Genomic DNA, 17,506 nt, shown 5'->3' on the forward strand with positions numbered 1-17,506 from the left:
TTTTTTCCTTTTGGGGTGTGGACGGGGGCAGGGGTGGAGGTTGTTCAAAAGACATCAGCATCACCTGCCAAAACATTTCATGATTGAAGACATGAGAGACGACATAAGGAACTTCAGTCCAGCAGATCCTCCAGGGAAGTAAGAAATAGCATAGTATATAAGTGCGAGTACCTAGTCAAAGTTGAGCAAACATCAGTTAAAATGGAATACATATTTCCATTTTTTTTATCCTTGAAATTGAGAAGTATCCACAATTACCACTAATTTAGATAGAGGGCACAACTGAATGGCATAAAGTCAGTGGACAGAGTAACGATTAAACTGACTAGAGAGGTAGAATGTGCATCCTCTCTCTGCGCTTGCATTACCTCAGTGATAGGTAGATCCCCAAACACCACATAGGAAAGATAGGTACAATGAGGTCGATTAGGTGTTTGCACAGTTTCAGTAACTGTTTAGATTAAATAAGTATTTTATTTTATTTATTTATTTATTTTGGAAGACTAAATTACCCTTTTGAGAAAACAGAACTGTTCATTGTTTAGCAGGTTATATAGCAAATATGAAAAAAATGGATTCAGCTTCACCCATTAGAGGAGGAAGGTGGATTTGGTTTATCTAGATTGAATAAATGCAAAAAAAAAACATTTTTTTTTCCTTACTAAAAGGAGAAACTAAATGAAATGCTAACCAAATGTTGTAAAAAAGAAAGCAGAGCAAGAATCAGAAAGAGTATAAAAGATGATGAGAAATTTCATACCTGTAATACAGAGAAAAGCACAGAAAGAACATAACTGTGGAGCACCATGGAAACATAGATAGTACCCACCATGCAGCCAAGGAATCCCAACGTAAAAGGAAGTCTCTGGTACAAGAAGTGTCCAGCATGAGGATCAACTGATTTGACTGTTGCCTTCTCAGGAATAAATGATAAATGTTACCCAGTAAAATATTCAAAAAGTTAAAATACCTCTTTTGATGACATGTGCGCAAGCTGAGTTTTTGGACCTTTCAGGGCAAAGAAAGATCCAATGATGAAGGCACATCCAAGGGTAAAGCAGATAGCAAATTTCTGTGGCATTAGCACCATGACTGGAAGGAACATGGTAAATGCAATGAAAACGAAGAACACTCCAGTGGCCAGGAATAAACCAAAGTACATGAGAGCTTTTCCAGAAGGGACATAGGTGGTAGCAGACTGGAGGTTCCCTGGCAAATCCTTCACTCCTTTCGAAACCCTACACAATATCAAATAGTAGAAATTCAGCAGGTATGACCAGAGAAAAAGGAAATCAAATTTAGGTAAAGTAAATAAAGCAATCCACCAACTGACCAGCATTTCAATTCCTGTAAGGAGAAGATAAAGATACTTATGTAATCTTTCTACCAATTTTATCAAGTGAAGAACACATGTCTGCCTTATCAATACATTAGGAGTCAACCATATAAATCATTATATCATTATAAGCACTTTAGCACTGGATAATGAATGGGAAACATAACATACAACCACCTTCCTCCATTCCCACACTCTCAATCCTTAATCCAGAGAGTTCAAACACCAACCTGCACAAACCATTCTAAATATTCTCCATGCACATATAAATGGCTAATGGAATATAAACTATGAAACAAAAATTTTAAGAATGTAAAACCACTGCTTCACAGTAACATATCAATGGTTAATAGTCCACAAATAAGAATTATTTTGGTTAAGTCCTCTATCAAAAAAAAAAGGTGCCCAGTGCATGAGGCTCCCGCATGTGCACAGTCCCCGGGGGGGATTTAAGCGGCCTTACCTTGAGAATGTCTAGAGCCTGTTTCGACCGCTTGACCATCAGGTCGCAGCATTCATACATTACTGTTGGACCCAGCATGCCCCTTTGGTTATGTCCTTTATCAATAACCTAAAATCGGTAATCTGGATCCTTTGGAACTTTCCATTTCATTGAAGAGCAGGAAACACAAAGCTTGTTGTTCATGACACAACAAAGATGTAAAATATGAGACTCCAGAAAGGGGGGGGGGGGGAAAGAAGAAGAAGACTAGGCAGCCTGGGTAGAATGTCATCACTTTTTTTTTTTAATCAGAAGAATCGCTTAACTCTAGAGGGAAGAGTGCTAAACTGCCAGTACCTTCTTCCAAAAAAATACACTGTTTTAAGGCAGCTTTATCAAGAGAAAGTTGGTCCTGATAATAATCCTGGTTTTGAGACTAGGGAGGCAAAGAACTGGAAAGGTTCAGGGTTGGGTCCAGGTTGGGTCCAGGTTGGGCAAGAACCGTGTATATATGATTAATTATTTCACCACATCCCCGAACCAGGATTTTTGGCAAGGACCTATAAAGGGTGGTTCAAGATGAAAGCAAAGGGTAGGCGGCAATTGAATCATGATCTTTATGAGTTGGAGATGGGATGTTATAATTTGCAACTGTAGATCATTGCTGATTATTGCTATATACTGATCTTCGGTGGGTTTGACGAACTCTATAAATATTGTTGATAACCTCAGTTGGGAAGCACTCAGCCAATGCCATTGCATTCTTAGGCTATGGTATACATACACTAGCACCACTGGGCTTTGGGTCCACTGAATTTTTTGTTATATTGTACATTTGCCCCTCCAAGACCCTGCAGTATTGGGAGCCCCATACACTGGGTTGCTCCTTTCTTTGCTTAAGTTAGGGACACTTCACCCAAAAATTGGTGTGCTTGCATAGAATCTAAAGCACTAGAATGTTTACATTAAGAGAAGGAAGAATTATGTGTTGGCAGCTTTGGGATTCTCTGATATTGGAGCTCATGTTAGGCAGCAAATACCTTTGTGGGTAAGTAATCGTTTTCGCTAATGGTAGCAGCTATTGGGTAGAAAGTTGTAATGAGGAAAGAGGGTGACACATAGGCTGATGTGGATCAGTTTAGGAAGCCATCTATCTGTCACATATCAACTCAATGCATCAGCCCCAATCATAACTATCACTAGTCTAACTGAAGCTCCAACAGAACCAGATTCCAAATCCAAGGTTTCTGCACAAAGAATACCGGGTGATCTATCATGGTGCCTCTTCTGAGCTCCAAATGAACCATATAGTCCATTGCAATTGTTAAATAGTTGACATTCTTCTTGTACGTTTTCCACTCAAGAAAAAACTGAATAAGCGCTCCCTGATCTAACTTGGAAAAAATTGAAAGAAAAATCCTCCTTAATTCTGAAACTAAAAGCAATAAAATTCATCCGAAAATCCAGCTCAACAAAAACATGAAAGCAACATAAAAATTCCAATTTGGCAATAGTGGAATATCTTCTGACAGAAAACAATTCAATATACAAGGAAAATAAATACAACATATAGAGTAAAAGCAAGTATAGACCACCGGGATTCAAAAGACCCCAAGCAGGAAAGTGAGAAAGAGTCCAATCTCAAGAACCCGACCATGAAAAAGAGGTAAAATAGGGGGGAATTAAGATTTGCACTTACACGCTAAAAGTTCCAGTGACAGTATCGTTGGCAGTCCTTACAGCGGCTTCGAGATCGAACCCTAAGTTGGAGGATTCACTTTCTTCCGAAGCTTTCGCGGCAGCGTAAGAGTTCCAATCGGCAAGGAGAGACGAGGATTCCTTCTGATCATTGTTACTAGGTCCCCCCATAAACCAAGCTTGCGCAGTATTCTGCATAATTCAAAGTGAGAGATGGCGGCGACGAAGAAGAAGCAAGAAGAAAGTGATCCTCAGCTTCGAATCGAAAAATTAAGAAGCTGAGAGTGGAAAGTGTTCCAAACTCGAGTGAGAGAGATCTGATCCTCTCGCACCGTTTCAGTGTTATTAATGGCGTCTCTCACTGAGAGCCTATCATAGATTTTCGATTTTCCGAATCGGAAAAAAAATACTTGCCGGAAGTGAAAAACGAAAATGAGATGTAGCGATTTTCTGTTTCTTCTACCATTGTTGGTCCAAAATGGACCCGGTCGGTGGGCTATTACGGTCCGACCTTTTCTTTGCCTTCTGATAGGTAAAGAGCAATCAAGCATAGTGTGTAAAACTCAACTCCATGAACTGACTTGCAAGGTGAAAGAAACAAAAACAATATCAATCCACATTAATGTTTTTACAAAACCAATGCGGGATCAAACTCCCCATATGATGGATATGGTATCATAACATACCATCACACTTTTGAACCCGACGTCCATAGCGATCCACTCTAGATTAGGTAGCCCTTTTAAATAGCTCCCACTCTGTTCTTGGGTTTCTACCTAGTGACATGTAACCCTTTCCTTGGCTACTCTCTCTCTCTCTCTCTCTCTTGCACCAAATCGGCCCTTCCACGTACAGGTTGGGCCATGGACCAGTTGCTCAGATACCACTGATATGAACCTAAAAGAATTCAACCTCATAAATTAACTTACAATGTGAAGAAACCCAAGACTACTGTCAATCCACATCAATTTTCTAGTGAAACCGATGTGAAATCACCCCATAATGATTGATGCACACAAATCCTCTGCGGAGAGGCAGTGGGTGGCAATGAACATCCAACGGTTGGAGTCCATGCCAAGACTCTCCCAGCCGTTGGATCCTCACTGCCAACTGCAAAGGATTTGAATCCATGACTGATATGGGATCATAACAATCAGCTCCTGGTCCTAGTAGGGCATCGATTCCAAACATTGAGCTGTTTACAAAATCGATCGGTTCCAATCAGAGCTATACCATCAAACAAATCCAAACCCTATTGAATGAGATGAGGAAAACATGAAATGTCACCCTAAATCAAATGTATGACCCACAATGCATATTTTATATACAATGTATTGTAAACTTTTGCGAGCTAAAATGAGTATAGCCTGATGCAATTATACAAGTGTACGCTATAATCCTCCTCTTTGTTGGCTTGTTGGCTTGGGGAAGCCAACTTAAGGCTGAAGCTAAGTTGCAGACTTGCAAAAGCTCCTGATACTGTTGGGAGAAACGATGGAGAGGTTTATGAGGGAAATAAGTGTCTTTTTGAAACATTTGTAGTCGCACGAATCCATGAGTTGAGCATGGTTTGAGGTATTGGTATTACACATATCGGGCAATCCATTTCTGTATTGGCTGACACCAATACCAATACTGATACCAATCTGATACAGTTGATTGACATTTATGGACATTGGGTAAAAAAAAAAAGAGAGGTATAGTATCGGTATCTTGAAGGCAAAACCAGCCAATACAGGTCCAATTATCGGTTCCAATACCAATATGATACCGATAGCTCAAACCATGGTGAGTTACGCTACAAAGTTTAATCACATATTTACTGCACTGCATTGAGAATTAAAGTGGATGGTGCTTGTAATAAGATCGATCTTCAACTGTGTGTTTTGACTTTTGTGAGTGTGGAAGGGGATGATGAAGATTCAGAAAATATTGTAGCATTCCAGCATTTTTTGGGTTAACTGAGAGACTAAACTAATTTCAACAATTAACATCCATGGATCACTTTAAATCTCATGAAGAGTACAGTACCACCAGAAAACCAAGATGAGTCGATCAGCTCTGATCAGACAAATTTCAATAGCCCAACCAACTGACCAAGCAAAACCTCCCAACTCTTTTAAATTGTGTTAGAAACAGCTTACCAAAAAACAGGATCTGTTAATGTCATCAAAGATTCAATCGAGTTTTTTACACTTGGCTAATTCATAAAATACATCTTTGAGGGGTTCCTCAATCTTGCGCCTGTTGGCCTGTGGAGAAGAAAGGCAAAGAGTAACCATGTAGAACAATATAAAATTAGAAGCCAAAAACCAAAAGAGATGTAACCAACTCATTCAACAAATTTAATAGTGCAAGCATATGTGCTCATGAGAAAATCTTAGGAGCTTTAGGTGGCTTCCCAAACCTAAAGTTTGGGGAATCAGGAATCAGATCAGTCAAGAACTGGAAACAACATAATTACCTTCAAAGATGGAACAAGAGCAAACACTTCATCAACCGATTCAGGGCAAATGTTAGCAATCATGCATATCTGCACAGCCAGCATACATTAAATATTAATTTATCACGTGATATTAAATAACTAACCATCTTTTTCAATACATCTATAAAAGAGAAAACCATTTGTGTTGTGCTCCAAACCTCGCCATCAGAGATGCCGTGTCTTTTGAGTTTCCTATAATATGAGTTAATGATTCAAAAGCATTTAAACCCTGAGAAAGGTACCAAATTAAGCATCCAAAATATAAACTATGTAATCAATTTCTCCAAACATCAGAAAGGATACTGTAGGACTTGTCTCACAGACTGATGACTCATATAATGGTTACTAGCTTTGGCATACAGCAGGCCTTTGTCAAATGATCTGAAAAGCAGAATATCCCATCAGAAATTTAGCCATCAATGGGTCAGCAACGTTAGTTCTTCTAATCAAGATAAGCAGCAAATACTGTCAGTTGTATGAAAGAAACTCAAGATGAAAGGAAATTAAGCTTTAAACTGATTCCCCACACTGGCATTTTAAAAGCTGGGTCCTGAGACAGAACGGCTTGCTGATCCTGGATTCCTTGTAAACGGGCTACTGCCTCACAATCCATCAGGCATTTTGCATCCTTTGGAAGCTCTGGAATGATTAAAAAAAATGCTTTAAGCACTTACAAGTGCAACCACATGGTCCATCATCCACCTATGTTAGTAAATAAGATTTACAGGATTATCTAAAAAACATGGTAATTAGTAAGGTATATGCAAAGATTCAGTAGTCACAAAGATTCACCACCTTTTAACAAGCAGTACCTTTACCATTTGAACTCATTGTCCACAAGAACACGTTTACCCACAAGTTCAGAGAGACAATGCACAAGGACAGTTTTATGATTTCCTAGTTTCTTTAATATGTATTCTCATGTTCAAAACTTGTTTTCACCTGTACTCAACACTAACTTAAATTCCATAGGCAGTATTTTCAGAATCTAAGTGGCCAAAGGTACGCAATAGTACCTATTTTTGTGGCAACAAGAGAAACACCGACATTTAAGATAAAAGTCACTCAAACTACTAAGTGAACTTCCCTTGTTTTATCACCTATGATGCTCCACTCATCCATCTGAACATCCTAACCAATCTATCAGTAAAATATTTTACAATTCTTCACATCCCCAAAGGCGCTTATTAAATCTTCTGGAAACTTTGGAATGAAACAAAGGCTTGGCAGTTCATGAATGCAACAATAACTGACTTGGCCATCCTTTGAGATGGCATAGAAGGAAGGGTACTAGTAATTGAAGCAAAGGCTTCAACTTGGAAGAATTTGAATAATTAACAACCCCTTCTTTTGCATTACAAAGAGGTAAGGAGTAACTCCTATGTAAAATGCACTGGGACAGTGGATGAGGCCTCTAAAGCCATCAAAAAGGTCAAAACTGAAGACTATTCAAACTAAACATATAGCACCAGTGGTCTAATGGTTTGAATAAAAAAAGAACAATAAAGGCTGTTTCATGGTTTTTCAAGAAGTGCCACAGGATGACAGGTCACAGTAAAGTCCCATAAGGGAAGAGGGGACATGATTAGGGTTGGCAACCAGGCAGGTTGGATTTCACATACACACACAGAGGGGCAAGTATGAGCATGTTGAACAAGGTGAGCTATATTCCAAATCCAAACCCAGCCATTTATTAATTGGGGAGGGATAGGGTACGCGTTGGGACAAGGCTTTGTTGTTGTTGGAGGGATAGGGTAGGCCAGCCCAAGCCCAGCCACTTATTATTATTACTATTATTTATTTTTATTTTTTTTAAGGTGGGGTGGTTAGCCCATTTACTATTCGGTAGGTTTTGGTTGCAGGTTTTAGAAATTAATATATAAACAGACAAAAATTAAGCTCAGTTTTTAGCTATTTCAGTATCATAAAAATATATTAACTGGACATGAGGCAGGTTTGGATGGCTCTGTAATGCAGATCTGGGGTTACGAAACCCTGTTCCGATCGCTTATGGGCCCAACTAGATAGTGCACAACTCAAATAATTAAGTATGGCAAAACTGTAAATAATGGAGGCAGGATATCAAAGAGAATAGGAACCATTGTGGATAACAGTAAATTGGCATAAATGGGTAAACCAGGTGATATAGCCAAAATAACCCCTCGGTGGGGGCCATGACACGTGTCGCCTCTGAGACACGTGTCCACATAAAGAGTAATTAATATAGAACAATTCTTCTTCTTCTTTGAAATACGAAAACCAGAGGCAGTAAACCGTCCTTGTGCGTGATTTGATGGAACTCATACGATAAGGACTCAATCCAATTGAGAATTTGGAATTGAACTCCCAACTCCCAACCCTATGGAATTCAATTAATGGACATTCAAATCAGCAAGTGATGAAGCAGCCTTCCAGACCTGAAACTGAACTTGGTGATAGGCACTGGTTCAGGTTTGGTCACAGGTTAGTATGGGCCTCCGTCGTCTGTGTTTGTGTAGGTTGGACTAGCGGGGTTTTTGGCAGCAACAGATTGGCGCCGTCTGTGGGAACGACGGTAATGGTGGGAATAACCTAGGACCAATAAATTAGGATTAACGATTCAGCAAGGCTTTTCCTGAATCAGGTATTGTCGCTGGTTGCAGAAAAACGAAAACAGGGAAGGAGAGGAAATAAAGGGAGAAAGAAGGGTGAGAGAGAGAGAGAGAGAGAAGAAGCTCGCACAGAGAAAGAGGGGGAGGGGATGGAGGTCACACAACCATTGCTCTCGTACCAGCCTGGTAACGATAAACAACTCAAACAAATTCCATTCTTCAAATCTCCAATCTCTACCGTATTACATGTCCAATTTAAAGGAAAAATCAAAGCATATTAATGGAGACAAACTGAAGTAGAAACTAAATAATTCCCTATGTATCTATTTAACTTCCTAAAATAAAAAGAATAAAATAAAACTAAAAAAGAAATAAAAAAACTCCCATGAATAACCTCCTATGTAGCCTGCCAAAATAAAGGATGAAATAATAATTTCCCAAATAAATAAATCCTACATTTTCTACAGAACAAAACCCAATTGGACCCAGTTCGTCCCAGTCGAAATTGTCAGATGGGTCAATCTAGTTCAGCCACGATTCTGCATCACTCTGGGTGGCCAATCAGGCAGGCTGGATGTATCAAGGGATGTCCATATTGGAAGAAGGGAATACACTAGTGCATTGGGTCCAAGGCCAAAGCCAACCAATTTAATGATCAAGCTGCGGGCCAAACCAGAGTATAACAGTCTGTCAAAAAATAGAACAAGACCGGGTGGGTTAAAGAGGTCGGCCAGGTTGGTGACTTTGTGAAGATCTAATGGGTATTAATTCAAGACCAATTAAGCTGGAGCTTTATTAGACCAAGATTTCTGCCAATGGGTGGATTGGCAAAGTCTCTCAGATGGGTGACGGTCTTCAACAAGGGGGTTGTCTTCTTGATGAACTCAAGGCTGACAAGAAGTTTCAGTCACTGACTTCCAAAAAGCAAGCCCCTAAATATTGCTGCTTCTCCCTCCAGCAATCTCTTGGTCAATTTGGCAAGAAAGAATTGGTCAAATTTTTAAGTTACATACAACGAACCAATTGAGTGCAACGAATTCAGAAAGTAATACACTACATTCATTATAGCAAGTAGAGCTTTCTTTTAATAGCTTATAGCTTATCAGCAAAGCATTTTATCCTGAATTTATAAATCTGACTCATCAGGAAAAAGAAAGCCATCTAAGTCAAACAAAAAGAATGTGAAGTGGCAAATGAAATAGAATGAAATAGCATAAATAAAATCACATAAAGCTATTGTGAAATTCAAAAAAAGTCGAAGAACATATGAATCAGGAAATGGAAGCGTGCTTAGACAATTTGAATACAGACCTTCTTCAGTTTTCAACTCTAGAACAGTTGGTTCCTTTGGCACAGTGCCCTTGCCACCAGTCTTTCCTGTTTTATCACTTTTCCCCCCTTTGCTGCTATCTCCTTGACAATCAGATGTTGTACAAGAGACAGATTATCGATCAGTTCAACAAAATCAGACATATTTAATTGGAGGACCTATTAATATGACAATTCAATATGATAATCTGAACATATGACAGAAGGTATAAGTGATACCTTTAGCAACAGGGCTCTCAAACGAGATTTTGCCACCTGATTTTGATGAACTTCTGATCCCTGCTGTTGGTGAATCTAAAAGTATCCAAATAATCATATGAGAGCAATAAAATTAAAATAAGTTCCAATTAATTAGAGGAAAAGTTTTTGAAAGAAGAAACCTAGCACCAGAATTGAACCCAAACCCACAAAATTCTAGAATAAAATTTTATAAGAAACTAATACCATCCATTGCATGAGATAAAATTGAGAAAATAGGATAGAGAGAGCAAGGTCAAAAGCAGTGTGAACCTTCAGAATCCGAAGTCTCAAAGTGAACCTTCTTCCTTCCCCTCTTTGATGAGCTATCCTTCCCTTTCAGTGAAGCTATACAAAAGTTCATGAAAAAATTGAAAAAATATGTGATTTTTCAATTTCAATGTCAAAATAGCAAGGGAAGTAATCTTTTTCCTTTTTCATTTCAAAATTTTAAAGGAAAAAAAAATGAGGAGACCTGTCATTACCAGTCTTCCCAACCCTTTTGAACAATTCTAGGGCTTACACTCTGGAAACATATGTAGGATTTCACCTCATATAAGAAACCAGGTTTCTTTTTTCTTTTAATATTCAAAGACACTGGATCAGTACGGAAGAGAAACATATAGGATAGCACCCATAAGCAAACAACACATAAAAAAGGTAATAGCTATTTTCTATGAGGGCATGATTTCTGAGTAATCAAATAAAAAATAAAATGAAAGTAGTATGACTACCTGTAGACAGATTTACATTATGTCCGGTATATAAAGAGTATGAACTAAACTATATATAAAAAAAGAAAAAGAGTATAAACTACTTATATGTCAAAAGTAGATATTATAAATCAGCCTATCCCATTCGTCTGTGAATATGGTTTATGTTGTAAATCATTCCTCCAAAGTCTTTCTAAACAGAGAGCCAAATGAAGAGTAGACCTCTAATCTCTATCTCGACTTCCAGCCAAGGAACCCATTTAACTTAGAAAAACAATTGATACTTCTTTCTGCAATGCAAGTTCAATTCTAAAACGACTAACCACAAAGATAAACACCTAAGAAGGCTACAAGTTGTCTAGGCCTGTTAATTTACCTACAGGAAACCAAACATGATAAACAATAAAAATATTTTACCAAAAAAATAAAAGATAAACAATAAAAATAAAAATACCAAACTAAACGCTTCAACTTGAAAAATTGCTTAAATAATGGGGTAAAATGACAAGCTTTTCATTTATTACTGTATTCTTGCTATTCTTTTGCTTGTCCAGTTTACGCATTGTGTCCAGCATTAAGGAAATTCAAAAGAAAATTATACATAAAAAGAAACATAATCCAATTTGTAGATGTGGAGACTAAAAATCCCAATTGATCTTGTAAGAGATCCACTACAGAATTGGTTAAAGATACACAAAATCAACCATATCTCGACAAGATCTCGAGATCTCGACCCCATCTTGTCAAGAAACAGCCCAGAACTCGCTCTCTCGCTACAGAAAAGAACACATTGTTGATGGCATTTTGGTGTTTCTGCTTGCCAAAATTCATTCATACACTACATGTAATATATCTACATGTGTTATGTACTATGTGCTGTACATATGCAGTTATGTGGCTTATCTTAAGTCATTTCAATGTATGTGAATGTGACTCATCAGGCATCAAAGTTAAATGTTAAACAATTAAGCAATTATCTATGATGTCTTTTAAATTCTTATGATTATTTACACTTTTTAAATTGATTATATGTATTCTAACTTCTAAAAGTATTAGATGTTGTGTCATGTGTGGAATGTGAATTTTGGAATAGAGCATAATAGGCTAGGTTTCGAAGAGTTGGAGACTACTTGCATAGGATACGAAGTCAAAGTATCATTCTAGGTTTGATTTAAAAAATAAAAAATAAAAATAAAAATAAAATAAAATATAAAATATAAAAAATAAACCGATGCTTCCAATGTGTTTAGAAGGGCACATGGCAAGTTTCAAAGGCTACAAAAATCATATGGCCACCAAGACCAACCACCGAGTCGACCGGAAAAAAATGCAAGATCTCAGAGAGAACTCACCAGATCTCTCTTTTTTGGCTTAGCGAGATTAGGGGTGAGATCAAGATCTTAAACCTCATACAAAACTAATACAATTCACCACTTGTCCAAAATCATTGATTAATTTGCATGACCATCGAGGAACCCTTTTGTGGATTTCTATTATTGCAATAGATTTTTTTTTTAATCATTTGATTATTTGGATCAATTTTAACAGCTTCATATAAAATTAAAAAACAAAATAAAACAAGAGAGAGAGAGAGAGAGAGAGAGAGAGAGAGAGAGAGAGAGAGAGATTTCTGAATCATTTCTTTCTTGCTCTACTAATAAGGAAAGTCCTTTCAAATTTAAATTAGGAAAAGTCCAAGTATAATAGGAAGGTCTTAGGCGGGCCGGGGGGGGGGTTCCCCCTCTATTTCATCGGTTAATACAGTTTACGTTAACAACCCAATGCACATCACAAAGTGTGCAAGACAATAGGAGAACTAACAACTCAACCTTATCCCAACCAAAAGGGGTCACCTACAAAGATCTGATCAAAGACAGCAAAAGAAAAGTAGAGATAAAAGGGGGAAAAAATAACACAACACAACACAACAAATCAGTAAAAAGTAACTTAAATGGGGTTGGCTTCATGGATTCTTGCCCTCCAATCAGATCTATTCGAAGTCATACTTGGGACAAGACCTAAACTATGCATGACTTTCCTCACTATTTCCCCTATGGTCAATTTAGGCCTACAACTAGCTCCTTTATTTTTGTCAATCTAAATCAGATCACTCCACCTTATTGGCGCATCCCCAGGCCTCCGATAGAATGGCCATCTCACCTCAAACAGCGTTCTCGGAATTTATCATGAATCGAGACAACTCCCAAATCAGCCCCAATATGGTCATTAATTACTTTATCCTTCCTAGTTCTACTACACATAGCCTTTGATATGACATTTTTAACTGCCCAACATTCTGCCTCGTACATCATAGCGGGCCTAATGATTGTCTTATAGAAATTTCCTTTAACCTTTAAAGGGATATGTCAGTCACACAACACGCACCTCTCCACTTCATCCATCATTTAAATCCTCTGTGAAATCTTTATTTATGACTGACCCTATATACTTAAAATGACCACTTTGTAGTACATCTCCCTCCTGAATATTCACCGTTTCATTATCCCTCTCATAGTGGGACTAAAGTTACACATCATATACAACTGAAAAACCATTCAATGAAAATATCCACTTTCTCAACTCAAGTTAATAAACAAAAATTTCTACTTAAAGCATCTGCTTTCCCAATTTTACAAAGACCGCATACCGCATGCAACCAAGCTGAGGCATGTTAAAGACCCAACCAAACAGTCTAAACCCATCCAAAAGAGCGGTGGGAGAGAAAAAGAAAGGCTATCTACACTGAACACCACAGTTTAGTAAAACCACTTAAAACCAGTCTGAAAACCCCTAAATGCGCATTACAAGTTGAAGAAAACCCTAATTTCTGGTTTTAGATGTCGCATTCGTAAGATTCAGTTCAAATAATGTTGCAATGTCGACCAAAAAGCGGAAGATACTAGAGAGTTAATAGGACCGCAAGGGGGCGAAGATAAACAAGAAAGAAGGGCTAACCTCCCTTCTTACTGGGGGATTTCGATGAAATCTTCCGTTCTTTCGGTACTGAAAATCCTTTTCCACCTTTTTCCGCCATTGCTGCAGCTCGGACAAACTGTGACTATTGAGCTTCGTCTGACAAAATAGAAGAAATAAAACAATCGGTTTTCATGGACGAGCCACCGAAAAACCCATTCTTCCGATTCTGCAAATATCTCAAACGTGACAATTTGAATAGAGCCTCTCACGTGTGTCGGTTAACACGCGGACATGTGACGCACACTTTCATATATGCATGGAACAATCAATGTAATTTTCAATTCACCCTTTGGGCAACTCATGGGTGGGTGAAATTAATTTATTAGATTTTAAATATGTTAGGTTGATTTTGATCCGAATTAAAATCATCGAAGTTCATAGAGATCGATTCAAATAATCCTTGATCCGAGTTTACCACAATAAGCCTTTTCATGGCATAATTAAATGGTGTAGCCGTGTAGATTATGATTTGATACAATGAAGAAAGAATGCTATACGATCTCGTAGCCAATGGACTAGTGGAACCATGTGCATGCACATCCAATCAAAGGGGAAAGTACAGCATGTAAATGGCAACTGGATAACATTTTTTTATTTTAAAATAAAATAGAAAGATTCTCTAAACCACCAGCGTAGCCTTCTCCTTTCACATTAAGTTTTTTTATTTATATTTTTCTCTATATACATTTTTCCCAATTAAAAAAACCTAACTTATCTTCACCCATGGTAAATAAAATCCCAACATCTATCTGACTTGAATCTTCCGTGGTGCAAAAAGGCATGCATCCAACAATTAGAAACACCTTAAGTTACATATAATCACCTTAAGCTCCGTGCGCCAGACACCCCACCACGCGACAGAGGGATTCAATCCATCACCCATGATAAATAGCATCTGGATGCCAATTGAGTACCTAATACTTGAAGGCATTTACTGTTTTATAATAACACTCGTCCTTTTACTTTCTCAAATGCCCATATGGCTTAAAAAAAAGAAAAAAAAATGACACATCACAAAACCAATACGTTAAGAGTAGTACGGGGAGCTGATCCGGTATCAAAATCTCATCACCATGGATTTAAGTATCCTATCGGTGAAACAGTATGTATCAATTACTTTTATCATTTTTTTTTTTTTAATAATAAGAACGAAATCAATATAATACCAATGCTTAAAACCATGATAGTCACTACGAAAAATCCAAACAACTCGATTAGCATGAATAGTGATAATTGTAAGACAGGAAGTACAGGTTGCTAAAAACAATTACTGCCTCCGTTAGTGAGGGTGTGAAGCATTAAACCAACAGCAGGAGGTCTTCAGTTCGAATCAGCTCACTGTTGGTTTCCCTCTTCACACCTTCTATAGTGAACCCCATCAAAAAAGAAAAATAGAGGAAATGGAGAAGAAACAAAAAGTAGAGATATACCTAAAAAGAGTGAGGGTGCCTCACAACGAAAGGGGAGCATTTCTTTTCCATGTTTACACTATCTGAACTAAAATAAATAAATAAATATTGAGATATAAAATTCCTACACGGGCCCGAGAAATTTAGGAACTCTAAAAAAAAAAAAAAAAAAAAAAATGCCGTCATCTTGTAGGCCGGGTCCACGTTGTCTCCGAAGTGACTGCATTCCCATAATAGACTTCTTTTGATGATTCATCCCAATATGCCTGAAGAGTTTTCAAAAAATGAAAATAAGAAAAATATAGTAATAGTACTGTATCAAAAGTCAGCATCAATAAAGCTCAAAAAATAAATCTAAGGAAAAGATTGAAAGTTCTCAAGTTCATTGGCACTGAAAGCATCCTTCTCAATCAAAACACCATCTTCTTGGATAACAATAAACAATGCCTACAGAGCACAATTTTATTTAACAATTTATGATCTCTAGAAAGAACAATTGTGCGGCAGATCTTTTAGCTTACGAAGTCTTGGATGGTTCCACATTTCATAGAGAGTGGGCTTATTTGTATCATCCGAGAAGACAAAGCTGCCTAGCCAGTTTTTTGAATGTAATTTCTTAGTTCTTGATGGGGGGTTCCTTTGCACGATGAGCACGATGAGAGTGTGATTTGTTTCTCTGGGTTGGGTAAGGCAGGTTTTGTCCCCCATGCTTGTACTCTTCTTTATTATTATATAGAATTTGTTTTTGGCAAACTTTTTCCTGGTCGGCGGGGCAGAGATGAGAGATTGTGATCTGAACTCATCCACTGACCAGAGTGCACCAATAGTCCCCAACCCCTTGGACGAAGTTCCCAATATACCCCTCCCCTCATCAAGGAGTCATTATGAGACTATTTTTTAATGCCAACCAAAGAACATCCCCCTTTTTTTAATCTACTTCTTTTAGTGTTTCTTTTAGGGTGAAACCCTAAATTTAGAACCATTGGGTTAAAAGCTTTAAACCTTCGTTTGATATAATGGAGGTGCCTATTACTGATGGCAGTTAGTCAACTAAGTTTTAGTACTGTAAATACCTGCCATCCAGATGGGAGATCTTTTGAAAGCTCAATTAAATCAGGTTGCTGCTTTTCATTCAAAGACACCTCTGGTGCAGCTTCCACTGCCTCCTTGGTCGATTTAGCTCTCTTACGCCTCACCCGTTCACGCCTACAACACCATAGAAAAAATAAGACATTGCAAAATGGAAATTTAGTGCAATATGTCAATAAGTATTAGATGATTTTTTTTTTTTTTGGAAGTTCTAGAGCACAGAAGTGAAGTTCAAAATAAAGTCAACACAAGGGCTCTAAACTTTTCTTGCCAAATTCACCCCAAATACCAAGTAAAAAAAAAGGGTTTTGCACCGCACTACAGATGTGATTGGTCTGTATAAAGCTAAATAGTGTGCACCACCTTCAGTCCAAAAACTTAAAATTTTAATAAGATGGCCTTGAAAAGGAGATCAGTATAGGCAATCAGTTGAACACCCTCAGCAACAGTCCCATCATACCAAGGGATGGCAGCCAATACACCAAGATTTACTAGCATCACTAAGAAATGCAAGGCAGGTTAGAAGACAAGCATACCAATCACCACCTAGTGGCTGAAAATTAGCATTGTCTTTAGCTTCTCCTCTAGCAATTTGTTGTGCATGCCATTCCTGCAAGCAAAGAACTGTAAGTTGCCAAAACACCACAGAACAGCAGTTATTGGGACATAAAGAAGGGGACTAATCTGGATGCACCTCAATTTCCTTTTGCCGCTTCCTTTCTAACGACTCATAAGCATTTTCAGGTTCATCTTCCTCATCCTCATACAACTCCTCTTTGGCAGCTTTCCACTGAAAAAACAGAATAGTCAACCTTAATCCTTGCAAAGCATTTAAGGTAAGATGCCGTCAGTTTCAGCATAACATCTCATCAGTCCATGGAAAATATACCTTGTCCACGAGGCTGGAGACCTTCTTATTAGACCTCAAAGTAGGTGCCACAGCAACTGTACGTTTCTTGCCTCGCGACACTGATGGAAGGAGAAAAGAAAAGAACAAAAATTCTTCAGAATGAAAAGTATAAATTTGGCCTTTAAATAGAACAAGGGAGAGTCTATTTGGACTGGAAGTAACATCACAGACAATTCAAATACAACAACAAAGTCAGCCTTACCCCAACTTAATGGGGTCAGCTACATAGATCCAAGCACACAGAAAATGGTGTCTGATTACATGATAGAGGCCTTTTTTTTTTTTTTTTTT

The 17,506-nt window shown here is 37.9% G+C and overlaps 3 protein-coding genes across 5 annotated transcripts in view; all 3 read right to left on the reverse strand.

The window, feature by feature from the left end:
* LOC122093699 (protein transport protein SFT2-like) overlaps window positions 1–3,935 on the reverse strand; it is a 5,462-nt gene extending 1,527 nt beyond the window's left edge. The window contains exons 1-4 of one of the 2 annotated variants that reach the window (XM_042664108.1): window positions 3,478–3,935; window positions 971–1,238; window positions 761–865; window positions 65–171 (exon numbers count right to left, since the gene is read on the reverse strand). In XM_042664108.1, the coding sequence (XP_042520042.1) occupies window positions 65–171; window positions 761–865; window positions 971–1,238; window positions 3,478–3,674 (677 nt within the window). In that variant the 5' untranslated portion in view covers window positions 3,675–3,935. Of the gene's footprint in view, window positions 172–760; window positions 866–970; window positions 1,239–3,477 lie in introns of both variants that reach the window. The other variant, XM_042664107.1, reaches the window with a different exon arrangement.
* Window positions 3,936–5,454: 1,519 nt separating this feature from the next.
* Window positions 5,455–13,998, reverse strand: LOC122093698 (DNA-directed RNA polymerases IV and V subunit 4-like). 2 transcript variants are annotated; one of them, XM_042664105.1, is made up of 9 exons: window positions 13,787–13,998; window positions 10,392–10,466; window positions 10,101–10,175; window positions 9,864–9,965; window positions 6,489–6,600; window positions 6,265–6,342; window positions 6,099–6,153; window positions 5,941–6,009; window positions 5,455–5,728 (listed from the first exon to the last, which is right to left on the reverse strand). In XM_042664105.1, exons 1-9 carry the CDS (start codon window positions 13,863–13,865, stop codon window positions 5,654–5,656), a joined length of 720 nt encoding a protein of 239 aa, XP_042520039.1. In that variant the 5' UTR covers window positions 13,866–13,998; the 3' UTR covers window positions 5,455–5,653. The 2 variants fall into 2 exon arrangements, with proteins under 2 accessions (XP_042520039.1, XP_042520040.1); XM_042664106.1 differs by having other exon boundaries at window positions 6,120–6,153; window positions 13,787–13,995.
* Window positions 13,999–14,997: 999 nt separating this feature from the next.
* LOC122094221 overlaps window positions 14,998–17,506 on the reverse strand; it is an 11,470-nt gene continuing 8,961 nt past the window's right edge. Inside the window, exons 6-10 of the mRNA XM_042664952.1 lie at window positions 17,195–17,274; window positions 17,000–17,095; window positions 16,842–16,915; window positions 16,290–16,422; window positions 14,998–15,482 (exon numbers count right to left, since the gene is read on the reverse strand). Coding sequence (XP_042520886.1) covers window positions 15,399–15,482; window positions 16,290–16,422; window positions 16,842–16,915; window positions 17,000–17,095; window positions 17,195–17,274 — 467 coding nt within the window. The 3' untranslated portion in view covers window positions 14,998–15,398. The remainder of the gene's footprint in view (window positions 15,483–16,289; window positions 16,423–16,841; window positions 16,916–16,999; window positions 17,096–17,194; window positions 17,275–17,506) is intronic.

Source organism: Macadamia integrifolia, chromosome 11 (genome assembly GCF_013358625.1).
Source record: "Macadamia integrifolia cultivar HAES 741 chromosome 11, SCU_Mint_v3, whole genome shotgun sequence".
In the NCBI taxonomy this organism is placed as follows: Eukaryota; Viridiplantae; Streptophyta; class Magnoliopsida; order Proteales; family Proteaceae; genus Macadamia; species Macadamia integrifolia.

What these genes read in the sequence shown, in the direction of transcription:
- LOC122093698 (XM_042664105.1), bottom strand. Translation starts at nt 13,865, where the DNA reads ATGGCGGAAAAAGGTGGAAAAGGATTTTCAGTACCGAAAGAACGGAAG. An exon ending in TGAGAGCCCTGTTGCTAAAG is followed by an intron (nt 9,966 to 10,100) that starts GTATCACTTATA and finishes CTGATTGTCAAG; the next exon opens with GAGATAGCAGCAAAGGGGGG. An exon ending in AGAGTTGAAAACTGAAGAAG is followed by an intron (nt 6,601 to 9,863) that starts GTCTGTATTCAA and finishes TAATCATTCCAG; the next exon opens with AGCTTCCAAAGGATGCAAAA.